Genomic DNA, 15,275 nt, shown 5'->3' on the forward strand with positions numbered 1-15,275 from the left:
AGGGAAGTAGCTTCCAAGTGCTGTAGGGGGCATTTAGAGGGGTTTGAAGCGTACTGGACAATACGTTCAAATTGCAGCATATGATCACATCTACAATATGGGACAGATATTTAACCCTCTGAAGAGTAGGATACTGCTTTACATGTGAGAAGAGATCTGGGGGTGAGTGAAGATTGGGTATTTGACAGCCACAGCACACAGGACAGGACAGATAGTTACTGTTTGAGAGTCTTTATTGCCATTTGTTACTCTGATCTGAATGGATTCTCAGCGTACAAACACAGTGATGTTAAGCATGAAGCCCTTGGTGTCATCAACAGAATTATAGTTATCATTGTTACTCTTAAATACTACCCGATAGCATGAATGGAAGACTGGACTTAGTACCGTCTCACAAGGTAGATGCATTGAAGCACAACGATGAGTTAATCATGAGTTGAGTACGAGCTCAACAGTGTTAATGTGTCTTTTCTCAACAGTATCTGTCCCAATAGCTTGGGTTGTTGGATTTACACCTGATTTTGATTATTTCCTAATTTGCATCAGTATAGATTTTCATACTATTCAACATACCTCATTATTTCTTTCCATCCAAGCAATGGAACAGTGGAACATGTATTTGCAATAGGAGTCATGTTTCAAGAATACGGTATGCACAGAATGTAATTGACTCAGTGATAATTATTAGAACCGTGTTTTACACAGTGCCTTGCATAATTTTTTTGCAAAGCTTTGAATGTGTATGCAGTGTCTTGCTTGAGTGTTTGAATAATTGTATCATTTATGGGCAACCATATCATAAGCATGCTGATCTGGTATTACAGGAGTTAAAAAAAGGAAATTCACTATTAGTTTCTAGTAGAGGCATTGTCTTCTGTAGGAGCATTAACCAATGAGAACAATCAATTGAAATAATTATCATGCCGTAAGCATTAAAGAACACAACTTAACCTAGTTCAAACAAGCTTGAAATCTATACACAACTATTCAAACATAAACAATCTCTAAATAGTCTGTATTTATACATAGATTGCAAAACTTTTCATTTATGAGTTAAAAATGAATACTATATTGGAATTTTCAGTAACATTTCAGAGCATTCTAAAGCTTTAAAATAGTAATTTACAGTATCCATTTTGATTAAACTCCATTTTGTCTCATCAGCAAACACATGATTATATACCACATCAGTTTTCCAATGTAAATAACTGTCACAAAGTGACAACCTGATCGAACCAAGCATTTGGAGGAAAGCTACTGTTGAGAAAATGTCTTGCCAGGACTGCACAGAATGACACAATACATATGATTTTGGTTATGTACATTACAATTGTATAATATATATAATTTAACATAATAAAAATATCATGTTATTAATACACCTTCTGACCAACCCAGGCTATTATATAATTGAAGGGTAATGTGTGTAAAAAATATACACAATAGAAAATAAAAACGAAACCTAAATGCAACGTGTAAAAAGTGTTTACTGTCTTATGTTTTATGTTATGTTTTTTGTCAAACTTGTCTTGCAATGGTTATTAGGGCTCATAATCAAACTTATGAATGGCACTTGTGAATCTACAACAACAATGAAGGCTGACCAAACTCTAGCCTAAGGTACTTAGGGAATGTGTGTGTTGCCCTTTCTCTAATATAATAAAGAGCCAACAATTTAAAAATGACTAAATATCAAAGCCATTTAGTTTCTAATATAATAAAGGGAAGCGTATCTATCAGAAATGTAAAATTTCTGTCACGTGTTACTCTGTAAACTGTAAATAATTTTTTATGACAGAAATAAAGAAGCTCTGGGTGGTCTTAGGCAAACTCGATTACAGATTAATAATCTAATATCAATAAAATATTAGCACTTGTTATCTCAAAAATTCCAAGGTTTATAGTGTGCTATTAATTACTTTATCCCTTCTTAAGATACTGCTTTACAATGCATTGCATGGTGCATTTTCTTATCATCATCAAAATAACACTGCAGCTTTTAAAATATAACACACAGACATTTATATATAATATATATGTGTATAATTCAGATAAAAGCCATCACAAAATAAATCTCTGATTCATTTTACAAATAAAGTAAAAGAAAAAGTCATATTCTAACACAGTTTAAAAGTGCTAGCGCAATTATTTTACAACAATGTGCAAATGTGGTTTGTAGCATTATGTTATTCAGAGCTATTACATTCTAAGTATTTTTACTATGTTACAATGATGGATGTCTGTTTTCAATGTTGTGTGAATGGCAGAATTCCCACAGGCAATATTCAGGGCATCTCCCTGGAGGACCTGTATAGTATTTGGCTGTTCACGGTTTGATGAATGGGTTCAATTTAAGACAAAACAACAAAAGGCAAATTTTGGTATTTACCACCCATGTTGATGCCAAATAATCTAGAATGTTCTATTGAAAAGAAAGTTCAATGGCCTGGCTGTGTTTGGAGCAGAATATTTCTACAGTACTCAGTCAACTCAAGGCACGGTCCCAGGGCAATGCAGCTAGCTGTGACTGTCCCATACAGTATACTTATTTATTGAACCTGACCAGACCCTCATTCTTTCCTGGACATTTCTTCTATTTGGGATCAAAAATATCTGTCCAGGTTGATTTCTAAATTGCATTCCAAAGACCGTACATAAACAGCTTAGTATTTTTTGAATTCACAAATTCTGTGGTCATGCCTATTTACTTTGTGTATTTGTGGGAGTAAATTGGAGGCATGGGAAACCTGTGAGGCAAGGGAACATTGTTATATAAAACTGGTCTGGGCAACATGGGGTAAAATGGCCATGACTAGTAACGCATTTGATAATTTATGATGGGAGCATGATAAAACAGGTAGGCACACATTGAAACTTGGAGAATCAAATGTATTCTTGCATGGAACATCTTTCAATTGCAGTTTACCAGAACTTGTTTTATCTTGTTTTCAAAAAGATCAAAAACACATATTTGTTCGTAATACACGGGAGATACTAAACAAGGTAGATAAAGTATGCATTGTTTTTATGGCAACAAAATACCATTCTCTGTTATAGATCATACAGCCAGAGATGGAATGTTCCATTTGGCACAAAAAATGATTATGTCTACAAGAAGATCTGTCATGGTCAAAGACAGACAGTGCCTGCAACAGAAACTTTGGCAACAGAGATATCATTGAGATATCATACTCAGTTTCCAACCAAATCCAGCAGATGGTACACGGAACTACATATTGTACACCTCCAGATGTAGAATAAAGACAACTACAGTGTATGTCAGTACACGGCTTATGAAACGGATAGAAAATTCTACTGGACTTTGATTTGAATGGACCAATGTAATCTTTCACTTTGAAATCCAGTATGTATCCAAAGATAGCCTTTCCAGAGTTTTTAATTGTTTTTACAATTCTGTCATGCCGATAAAATCTTCTGAATTGGTATTAAGCATTTCACCAGCATCTCATTTGCACGATAAACTAAGAGTGCAGTTACTTGCGGGATCTTGACATTGCTGCATGTACTGTCTTTTAAGGCAGACTTTGAAAGATAGAAGCTAGGGGTGTAATGACACATTGATCAGGATGTTATCGGTTTTAAACGGCAACGATCCGATCCAATCAATACAATGTGGTAATATGAATGAGTATCGTTGGGAATCAAAGCAAAATGCGTATTAATCTTATGGTTCTCTAGCAAAACAGACAAAATCATATTTCTTGATTGTATGTGTGAGCTGTAATAACAGGATTGTGTTAGTGGATCATATATATTGATTGCTTCTCACTATATCAGATTGTTTTCGAGTGTATTGTAGGAAAATCTGTGATATAGCCCAATAAAAACCAAGAATCAAGATCGTATCCTATCGTGGTGAAGAGTGATGTTTACACCACTAACAGTAAAGTATTGACTGTTTGAATAGCAGCACACAAGTCAGGACCTGCACACAGACACACTGAAGTCTGCATGATTCATTCGGATTTTGTAATTGCACAAGTCACTGAGAGCATTGAGGGATCTGTAAATATACCTTTTTTTTTGTTTTTATTAAAGACGGGTGCAGTTCTTCAAAACGATCGGAACAAAACTATCTTCAAAGCCATCAGAACACATTTTCAGGAGCACCATCTTATAAAGCGGCGCATCATTGGGTATTTTTGCATTATTATCTGGATAAAAATAAAACTTAAAAAACTTTTCTAATTATTCTAATTTTTTTTTTGTCCTTGAAAAAAGGTCAGAGTAGTCTGCTAATGTGCGATGAACGCGGAAGACGGAGAGAGGAAGACGGCCTGTGGGAATTCTGCGGTGACCTAGTTTGGCTCCGGTCTGCTGAGGACCCGGAGCCCCCGAGCGAATGACGGCCAAGCGACAGTGCGGCCTTCCGCCTTCCGCCTCCCGGGACAAGCTGGCTGAGAGCCGAGGAGCCGAGGACCCACTCACTGGAGGTCAGGGAGCTACCAGGAGGCCATTACTCTGGTTTCATCCCAGGGAATACACCAGCAACTGCTGCCTTTAGCAGGAGTCTTGTCTAGTGTCAGCACCAGTAAAGAGAAGCATTTCATTTCAGTTTTTATTTTTAGATGGGGTGGGGGGTGGGGGGTACCACATGTTGATCGTTTACATGACAGTTGAATGGTACTACACACTGATTGCTCATTCACGATGTGTGTGATGTTTGTGATTACAGAGAAGGCCATGAGATGAGAACGGGAGTGAGGTCAGGCCCAAGGCTTCAGCCAGCTTGTCTGGGGAGGAGCGGATGTGTCCTGCAGACCGCACGCCTACATAACACTCTCGAAAATGATGACCTTGTTCTCTTCGGTCCCCGGAGTGAGAGAGGCCAGGCTCTTGACGTCAGTGTCAGGGGCCATGTATTCGAGATGGTGAGCACCCCAAACCGGTTTGGTCAGGTGGTCCCAACGCTATGGAGGGAGACACAAAACAAAGCCTGGAGTCACACAACAGTACAACCAGAACAGAACGACCCATGCTTATCAACTTCAAGGGCCACAGCTTTACAGTAATATTGCATTATACTGTTGATACTGAATTAGCTGCAAAAAAGTGACAACATTTATGTTTGTCTTATACTAGTTTTGATAAGTGCAATGCCATTATACCTTCTCTTATAAGCTATGGACTGTGTTACCAATAGTGGTTTCCTATTCTTTAACTGTGAGAGTCACAAGCCCTGAACAAGCCGACATATTCACCATATACAAGAAACGAATTCATACACATAGTTCATTCGGTTCTATGATTATATAGAATTGTTTTCAATGAAAATGTTTCTTCAATGGAAAATTACAATGTGTATCAATGCAATGTCCGTACTATATCTCCTGACAATTACCAGGGACAATTCTTGTGAAGAAAGAGGCTATAGATAAGTAACTAGAATGATCACTTTTGTTTTTGTCAAGAGTAGCAGACTGAAGACTAATATTTTATATTACAGCCATTTTATTCATAGTATCCCTTTATACAGCACGAGATAGACTGCAGACATGCTGTTTCGTACCGTCCAGGCAGTGTCCTACATGGGAATCGAACCAGCAACCTACAGTTTATAAGTCCAGTTCAGAACCATTATACTACAGTGCTACCACATAATGTGAGTTGAATGGGCTTCACGCACCTCCTGAAAGGTCCCCTTGGCCCTGAAGAGCTTGTAGATCAGACTCACTGGGATGCACAGCATGGAAGAGAGAGCCATACACCAGCCGATCACCTCCCCCCACCACGGGTACACATACTCGTTATTGTAGGTGAGAGGCTTGTAGTTAATCAGGTGAAACAAGAAGATTCCCTTTGGAAGGAAATAAATAACATTCAGAAAAAAAATACTTCAACTTCAAATAAAACTTTATTTGAAAAGGGACGATTTTTCAGGCCAAAACTCCACAACTCCATAGCTTCCTTTCATTGAAATGTTAACCTTTTCATGCAACAACAAATATGAAAAGCAGTTTTTTAATAATAAAAAATAAAATCTAGGAAAGATTTGTTACACAAGGCCCAGCCTGCGTTTGTGGTGAATGCCTCCTCAAATGAGACTAGTGGGCAAAATATGAAATAAAAATTATAGCTAGCCTCACAGACCAAGATGGTCCAATGGAATGGGATCCATTACAAGCTGCAAATGAAGCGAAATGACGCGTGTGACCCAACGCTGCTTACCATGCACACACACGGAGTAATAAAAGACCAGCACCACTTCATCCAGGGGACCGGCCTATAGCCGATCATACGAGCAACATCATCCATGAATCTGTCAGCACCTGGGAAGACATAACGTTTCCGTTTGAGTGCCCCACATATGGCTTCAGTCACAACAACAGCGCATTAATGTCAGTCCTTATCAGGCCGTCCTTAAAGAGGCACGGAGCCTGAAGCTAGCTAAAAGCTACCGGTTATATGGTCTGTGCAGAGATTAAGGTTTTTTTAGGCGGTAATTTATAATTGTTAGTGTCTGGAAGCCCTTAACAGTTTTATTGAGTGACAATCCCTTAGCCAAAAAGCTAACATACATGTCTTACAAGGCGTGTAGTTTGCCTTTGGCCATTTATGATAGACTTGAGAACCTATAAGCTATAAAAATGATTAGCATGCCAAAAATATATATAATTATCCATGCTGAAATCATGTCCTTGTGCAAACTGCAATGTGATTTGCCTGCTAGACATACAGTACAGTAACACTGTAAAATAAAGTAATAAAAATAACAACACCCACCATAAACCCAGGAAACCACCAAGCACTCCCAGAATGTCTGCCACAGCAGGGTCATACCACTGGCCGAGTAGTAGTCAAAGAGTTGGAAGACATACATCCCTCCCTGTGCATGCACAATGGCGCGGTCAGATATACTCCAATCAATGCAATGAAACCAGGGCCTGCTTTATTAATGGTCTTAAGATCACATTGTACTTTACATAGCATGCTATGCAAAGACGTTTCACAGCATTAAAAAAAAGTTTCAGTAATCTGGGGAAAAGTATATTTATTTTTATCATTGTACTGTTTAATTTAACATCCATAACAAATTCATAGAGAGGTTTGAATAACCTAATTTTAGCATTGTGTTGTAAAAACATTTCTTGTCATTGTACAATAAATACCAGAAAAACCAATAATTTTGTCTTTTTAAAATGCCTGCTTGGAAAGACATCTCACCTGCGTAACCATGGAAAGATCAATAATGAAGCACAATGAACAGCAGATCGCCACGGCAATTTCACGCCGATAGCGCATGTAATACTTTCCAGGAAAAAGATCCAGAATCCCTGTTACGAAACCTTCGACTCCGACAAACTGAGAATGAAAGGGGGGTGTGTGTGAGGTGTTAAAACCTGCATTCGGCTGCTGGAGTTCTAATGGTCAGAAAAGGAATGTAACCAATAACAACGAGTACAAGAAAACCACAGTGGAAAAGAGTCAGAGACTTCAAGGTGTCTAGTTTCCTCGATAACTGTACCATGTTCTGTATAGGGTTGTTGCCTAGGGGCTACCAACCCTGTGTATGTATATTTTAAAATGGCAAATAAAATCAATCAATCACTCAATAGAAAAAACAAAAAAACAAAATGGCTGCCGGTACCTGACTGTCGAGTCCCAGGAGGAGAAGCATGAAGAAGAAGAGAGCTGCCCAGAGTGGAGCAACGGGCATCATCGACACGGCTTTTGGGTAAGCAATGAACGCCAAGCCAGGGCCTGTGGGACAGAGAGGTGGAGATGAGACACGCAGCACGACAGCCCAGTGGGGCAGGGGGCCTCCACACAGACACACATACACATACACACTGCACAGATAGAGGGAGCGAGAGAGAGAGAGAGAGAGAGAGAGAAAGAGAAGGAGTGAGAGAGGGAGAGAGAGAGAGAGAGAGAGAGAGAGATAGAGAAACACAGGGAAAGCACCAGAGTCCAGAGTGAGGCGCGATTGTGCGGAAGCGGAGGTGACAGACGGCAGGCCTGTGCGCTTTTTAACGCCCTTTTCCCTCTCTCCCTTCACTCGTTTTGTTGACTACTGTTTATTTGTGCATCTCACCCACACAGGAAACAGGCAGGTTAGTTCGTTATTGTTAAGGGCTTGTGAGACCTACCCTGCATGTCGGTGAGCTAGTGTCACTCCTACAGCTTCAGTGCTGGGGTAGGTGTGTGCGCAATGTTGGAATTCAAAATATATTTCTGCTCTAAGCTGCTCATTTGTTACAGTTTGTATAACTTGGCATAATCTGGTATGATGCCCAGACAATTTTCAGTGAAATGTCAACCTTCAACAATAGAACCATTTGAGTTTTCTCCAATACAAAACCTGAATGACACAAGAAGCAATTCTACCCCTATTATAGGCACTTATTCTTTATACAGTAAAGTAGTCCGGGAGATCAAGTTTAAACTGTGCTGGTGCCAGTATCACACTGAGATGACTACATTTTGCCAGGAGAAGAGGGATTACCGAGTTTTAACTCTCACAACTCAAACAGGACTTAAATGTTTTGATATTTGCAACAATTCGAATTGAAGCATGTACAGGGTCTGATTTCATGACTTTTGGATGAATGGAAAATTTAAATGTGTGCTTTCTGTGGCTGAGAGATATGCCTTTTCAGTTTAACTAGAAATAACTTTGAACATATGGTGATACTTTCTCTCTAAATTATATGTTTGGTGCCATCTAAAAAAGAGAAAATATCAAAATGAAAATATTTGTACTCACTGAACAGTGAGGTCTGAGTTTGGACAATGGACACTTCAGATGCAATTTATGAATTTACTGCCAAAGTAGATCAAGGCTAGTAACTGCAAAGTTCAAACTTAAATTCAAATAGAAAAAAAAAAAAAAAGTATGTACAGTACAACAAAAACATATCAAATAATCTACTATATCTATCTAAATGCTTCACAATTTCACTAGGGAGGTATATGAGAGAGTAAACACGCAAAAGATATATTATCAGTGACCTTTGTTACAGGAGTGGTGACCACACTCAAATCAGCAAAGACATTGTCTACTGCTATAGGGAAGGTTAATTTGGTGTGGTGACGTCAGAATATTGGGTGAGGAGACTTATTCAGTTAAAATATCTGTGCAGAAATCACAGAACTTAACACGATAATCAAAGATGGCGATTGGAAAAGGGAAATGACGAGACCGCAAAGGCATTTAGAAAAATCACCGGAAGATCAGCCGCACACTCCCCCCCCCCCCCCCCCCTCCTCATATCCAGCTCAGGTACACTAAACAGGGATTTCAATATCGCTGAGTAATCTCTGCTGTGTGCATGCGATTCTGATACATGTGGTTAGTTCTACATATTATTTGTTTTTTTATATTCTTGGTGGTTTAGTACTGTTAGATTTGACCGTTTCAGTCTGCGCCTGGCAGATCCTAATTTTGCCCATGTATATTTGTAAACGCCTGCTCGCCCAGCGGTCTCTGTGGGTCCGTAAATGCGGGGTTCGAGCTGTATTAAGGTGTGAATGCTGTCATTGGATAACAGAAGTTTACCTGCTGCAGCAGTCAGCTCCAGGACCCCTCTTGAAAGCGAGATGTGCACATCTCAAGAGGCAAAATTCCTGGTTAAATAATCCTTAAATTAATATTTAAATAAATTAAAAATATAGATATATAGAGATATAAAATAAATGAATAGATATGAATCACAAGGCAGGTATAAAATGGGATTGAAGAACATAAATAAAAAGCCTGTTAAAGGATAAGAAAATGTATAAAGTCATAGGGGGACTTTCTTTCTTTGGCATTGGCTTTGCAACTTTCAAAGGAAAAATTAAATGCCTTCTACCTAAAAAAAACTAAACAAAATATATTTGGCCTTAAACAATGCTAATGTTATATAAATAAAAAAAGAAAAAAAGAAAAAAAATACTCTACTCTAGAAGTCCACTAACAATGGCAAAATAAATGACCAGACAATTTATCTGTTCCACTACACTCAAACATGCACACATAAAACTGAACACCCATGTAATCATCATGTATTTCAGTACACATACAGTGGCTTGTACATAGCCATTCCTCACACGCACACTCCTCAAGTGCACACACACACACCCACACACACACACACACAGACAGACATACACACACAGCACGCATACATACGTGTACACACTTGCATGTGCCTGCACGTGCAGATGCACAAACACCACCCACACACACCTGCACACCACACACACAGATACACACGTGCGCGTACACACACACACACACACACAGACATACACACACACAGACAGACACCACACACACATACATACACCAATCCCCCCCACATAACCACAGCGCAATTAGCAAAAAAAACTAATTAGAAAAATAAATTTAAAAAAATAATAATAATAATAAAAAGAGCATATTTGCTGCAAATAATTAAATAAAAAAATAAAATAAAAACGGATCAAAATAATTTAAACGATTCCTGGAATCATACAGTGTCTGTACCACAGAACAAGAACTTTAATGATTGCCTGGCAAACAGCCTCCACAATTCAGATGAAGCATGAATGCCTTCAAGCTATGACTGGCACCATTTGACTGGCAGTGATCTTTTTATTTTATTAGTAATTATTTTTACACCCACAGGAAAGTGTTCTGCTTGCCGTCAACGGTAAAGGACCTTTGTGACCGTATCTGTAAAAAGGGCAATACAAATAAAATTTAACTGTATTTAAAATATTCAGAAACAGGGAATGCACTGCCCAGAGCCTTTCAGGCTACCCATATAATATTATAATAATGGAGCATAAAAGGTTCAGGTAGATGACTCTCTGGATGTTAGTGGTACCTAGTAACACTGCCAACTGATGCTTGGATATACATGTAGCTAAATCACCTAAAATTGTTGGGGCAAATGGCATGAGTTACTTTCCACTGATTTCTGTGTTCAACTGAATGGACAAATACAGGCCAAAAATGGATGCTTCGTTTTGTACACACTCATCCCAAACATACAAGTTTGGTTAAATGAATGAATCTGTTGATGTGCACTCAGGTACGCCAATGCAGAGCTCACTGTTAGAGTACGTCCTCCATTTATGGCCACAGATGAAAACATGGGACTTAACAAGGTGCCTTACCAATTCATATATAATTTCATGTAGATGTGTACAGTCTGCGATAAAATCTGATACGGTTCGACAATATATCAGACATTATTGGAGACCAATTCAGTTAACATTCACGTACAAACCATCACTCACTCATTAATACAGCCTGAATGCTAAGACATACAAGTTCTGGTTTACATTTGTTTAGCAGCATTAGTTGTAAAAATAAAGATGATTACAGAGTTACTGAGATGCCTGAACTGAAATGAACTGAGATTTACTTGACCTATACGTGTCTGTGCAATTGTACATGTTCACTTTCACACCCAATTTTTTCTTCCAATCTGAAAAGGCCGGACAAATCTCACTACTGCAGCACGATCCAACACCCTCCACCAGCCAAATGCCGGTAAAATTCTGCTGCTGGATTTTCTACTCTACTGAAAGCAGCCACTTTTGCAAACAACCAACCATGTTGTGCTATATCGTAAAAGGCAATGTGTCCCGATTTCTTTAGAATCCACAAACCACTCTGACCAGTGGGCGGAAAGTTGCCCTACCCTCCACGATCAGACAAAGACCACATGCGGCCATTCCGCTGTTGCTCTTTTCCTGCACTCTACCAGTGAAACACATCCGCAGCACCAGGAGAGTACACCCCACATACAGCAGGTGTTACCAGAACTGACCTGTACCCTACTTATTCTTATGCACAGTGCCACAACACAAACTGGGCAAGTGGAACAGGTATTCATGCATTAACTATTCTATCATATTTGAATAAAACCCAACTGCAAAAAAACTGAGTCTGTGAAAAACTCCCTAAAGCATAAATAAATAATGCATTAACATACATGCAAACCTATGAGAATCTCGACAGAATAAAACTTGTTTTGCCGGGAATCATCTGTCTGAAACTCCAATTGTCAGGAAGAATGAAAATAAAATAGTGTTATTTGTCCATAAATGTAAGACTTACATTAAACAGGGAGTCAAAATTAAGGACGAACACAAATTAAATTCAGGCCAATACCTTCCCGTTTCCCATTGAGGGGAAAACCTTAATGAAGCCAATTTCCCATTTTCCTTGAAGCTCTTCTCACAGCAATTAAATTCTGTATTCAACATTTAACAGTTACATTATATGTATTTCAGTATGTCCAGATGTTGCTTCAACACTTAATGAACGAAAAATACAAACAATAATAGATAAGCTACAGACATGATTTATTTCTTATTTTCCTTCTTTTCTTTATATATAAACTGTATGTTTCTTATGATCACTGTATGTGTCATTAATTTGCCTATTCCTGAATCTTGTCATTGTTATTATTATGTTAGCATGGATCATAGATCATGCCCATTTGAGTTTTCTATTATGCTAGTCCTCTGCATTGGAAATGAACTTAAATATTAAAGGTGTGGCTTTAAAACAGATGTGTATTTGTTTGGGGGCATATTGTGTATGTGCCTGTGGGAAAGGTAGAATAGGTGGATTAGGTTGGAGCACTGAAGTGAGACCTCAAACAAGTAAAATGTTAGCTCAAAACAACATGCTTAGTCCTAGCTCACGGAAATGTTTACCAAAGAGTTCTAGCGATTAAACTATCCAATATGGAATGCTATTAACAGTAGTGCAAACTGTCTCAAAAACAATCTTCTTTTTTTCGATTGTACTTGCTTTCTAAATGTCAAACAGAATCCAACATTCAAGTATTGTTCTCGGATCAATGCTGTTAGGGCCTCCTGTGCATTTTATTTCAATTATTATTATTTATTATGATTATTCTTAGTGCAGTTTAAAGCCAACAGTTTAAATACATGATTGCCAGATGCCTGCTTTGTCCAGTTTTCAAATTATTTGTACAGGACAATACAAATGTTATATGAACATCATTTTCCTGGAGTTATCACACACTTTTCCCGGAGGTATTGCACATTTCTCCTAGAGGTAGTGCACATTTGAGGATTGTGTGGGAATTCCCAAACTAATACTAAAGTCAGATTTGTGATTTAGCCAAAATTCATGAGAATAGTTAAATGTTGGATATTGTTTGAGGAATTCGCTTTTACTGAAAAAAAGTGAAGTAAAAATAGTATTATGTATAGTAAATGTTTTCCCTAAATAGAAATGTCTATTTCAAGCAATGGAGCAGCCAATTGTGCCACTCTTTTAATGACTTTTTTATTACTATGACACTCTTGTGTAAACGGCAAATTTCGAATTGCAGCTCGCAGTACGGTTCAGAAAGTAACATGCCAAGACAACCAAAACTACATTAAGAGAAACGCAGACAATTCTGTCTGCACAGCCAATAAAATACCAGTAGACGCAAGACCAAGATACAACTATCAGCCACTGTTAAAGAAACATTACCCATTACTCACACATGCTGCACCTACTTTGTGTCTGGATTCATAATTTCATTTGAGATGTGTGAAAGATCACATTGCTTCTCATGCAAGAAGAGTCATTTCAGCCATTCCTAGTTCCATGCCTAGAATACACACACTACCAGACTATCTATCTGCACATAAACTTATGTTATAAGGTAGAAGTACATCACATGAACATTCCACATCCACTATAGACAGATGCATTTTGATATTCTAGCACCTTCTTTATCTGTTATGGTTAATATAAAAATGTTCATGCTTACTGTACACCACCACGAGCACCCCCTCCCAATTAACTTTCACTCTCTCTCTCTAGCACACACAAATACACAGGCATAGACACACACACGCACACACACACACACACACACACACACACATAGACAAGCACACGCATATGCACACATACACACACACACACACCTTCCATATACACTCTAGAGTCAAAAACAGAAAAGTTACACAATTTCTTCAACATTCTCGATTACATTCTGAGTTGTAAAATTGCCAGAATTGTTATGCAAATACAAAAACACGTCAGTTTCAATTTCAGTTTCATTATTGCAGGATAATTTCACAATTATGACATTCTGCACACATTCAGTCTTTCAACCAATACTATCACAGTAAAGAGATCATTTCAACCATATTAAAATAAATATGATTAAAAGCAGCAACAACACTAAGAACAATTATAAAAATAAACATGTGTACATTTATACATGAATAAAAATGATATTGTTTTGAGATATTTAGGTTTTTCAACCCTTTTGATCATCAACAAGTAAAATCATGCAGTTCAATAAGCAGGTTTACTCAAAATACACTCATTTAAGGCAGTAATTGCAGGAAAGAAGTAATCTGATGAATTGCTAGATTGCTATATGTGGCAAACATCCGGCTACTTATTCTTCCAGTTCATGACATAACTAATGGATATGTTCAGTATCAGACAGACATTAGTTCAAAATGAGCACTCAGTTACATGGACCAGAAACAACAGAATTTTGTTTGAATTATTTAAGAGAACCCTCTCTGTGCCCAGAGGCAGGGCTCCCGCATGCTATTGGATTTTATCCAGTAAGAAAATAGTCAAAATTTGTTCATTGGATACCACTGTTAGAATTAAAGCTAGTTGTAAATAAAGCATTGGCAAAGGTTTCTGAGTGGATTTCATATGGACTGCATCTCATAAATCGATCTGTTTCATATAATGTTCTGCCCTTGTAAATAATTGATCAGTTAATTCAGATACCTCAGTCTGAAAATAAATGCTTTTATCTGTTCACCTTGCTTTAGAAGTTATTCTAAGTAATGGGGACATTTCCCAGACAATAAGCCGCTGTTAACCTTGGGTGGAAATCACAGATACTTTCCCACTCCCACAATTCCTTACTATAGACAATAGAAGGCAACTTTGGTTTTAGTGTGGGGGGGGGGCGAGGCGTTCGTTCTGTACCTGATTCAGCCACTTTGGAGATGTCCACCCCCTGCTCCGATGCCATAAACCCCAAAATGGAGAACACCACAAAACCAGCAAAGAAGCTGGTGCCACTGTTGATCAGAGCTAGCATGAATGCATCCCTGTGCAGAACGGATACAAAAAAACATATGATATGGAGATACGGAGCAGGACAGACAGAACATCTGACCTGAGCATTTACATACAAATGAATGCTAATGAGTTCTTTGTTTGAAAATGATCTGTATGACTGCTCAACTTAATCCAACTCAAACCTAAAATACATTTTTAGTGCTTAAAATGAAAGTGATTTCAAACTTACACCCCATCCCCAAATTAG

The 15,275-nt window shown here is 38.1% G+C and overlaps 1 protein-coding gene across 2 annotated transcripts in view; it reads right to left on the reverse strand.

Moving 5' to 3' along the window:
• Positions 1 to 215: 215 nt before the first annotated feature.
• Positions 216 to 15,275, reverse strand: part of slc6a8 (solute carrier family 6 member 8) — a 38,252-nt gene continuing 23,192 nt past the window's right edge. The window contains exons 7-14 of one of the 2 annotated variants that reach the window (XM_061257246.1): positions 14,933 to 15,057; positions 9,521 to 9,571; positions 7,610 to 7,722; positions 7,186 to 7,323; positions 6,745 to 6,847; positions 6,190 to 6,290; positions 5,648 to 5,818; positions 216 to 4,931 (exon numbers count right to left, since the gene is read on the reverse strand). In XM_061257246.1, the coding sequence (XP_061113230.1) occupies positions 4,791 to 4,931; positions 5,648 to 5,818; positions 6,190 to 6,290; positions 6,745 to 6,847; positions 7,186 to 7,323; positions 7,610 to 7,722; positions 9,521 to 9,571; positions 14,933 to 15,057 (943 nt within the window). In that variant the 3' untranslated portion in view covers positions 216 to 4,790. The remainder of the gene's footprint in view (positions 4,932 to 5,647; positions 5,819 to 6,189; positions 6,291 to 6,744; positions 6,848 to 7,185; positions 7,324 to 7,609; positions 7,723 to 9,520; positions 9,572 to 14,932; positions 15,058 to 15,275) is intronic. The other variant, XM_061257247.1, reaches the window with a different exon arrangement.

The sequence above is a fragment of the Conger conger genome, chromosome 10 (assembly GCF_963514075.1).
Source record: "Conger conger chromosome 10, fConCon1.1, whole genome shotgun sequence".
NCBI classification, from domain to species: domain Eukaryota; kingdom Metazoa; phylum Chordata; class Actinopteri; order Anguilliformes; family Congridae; genus Conger; species Conger conger.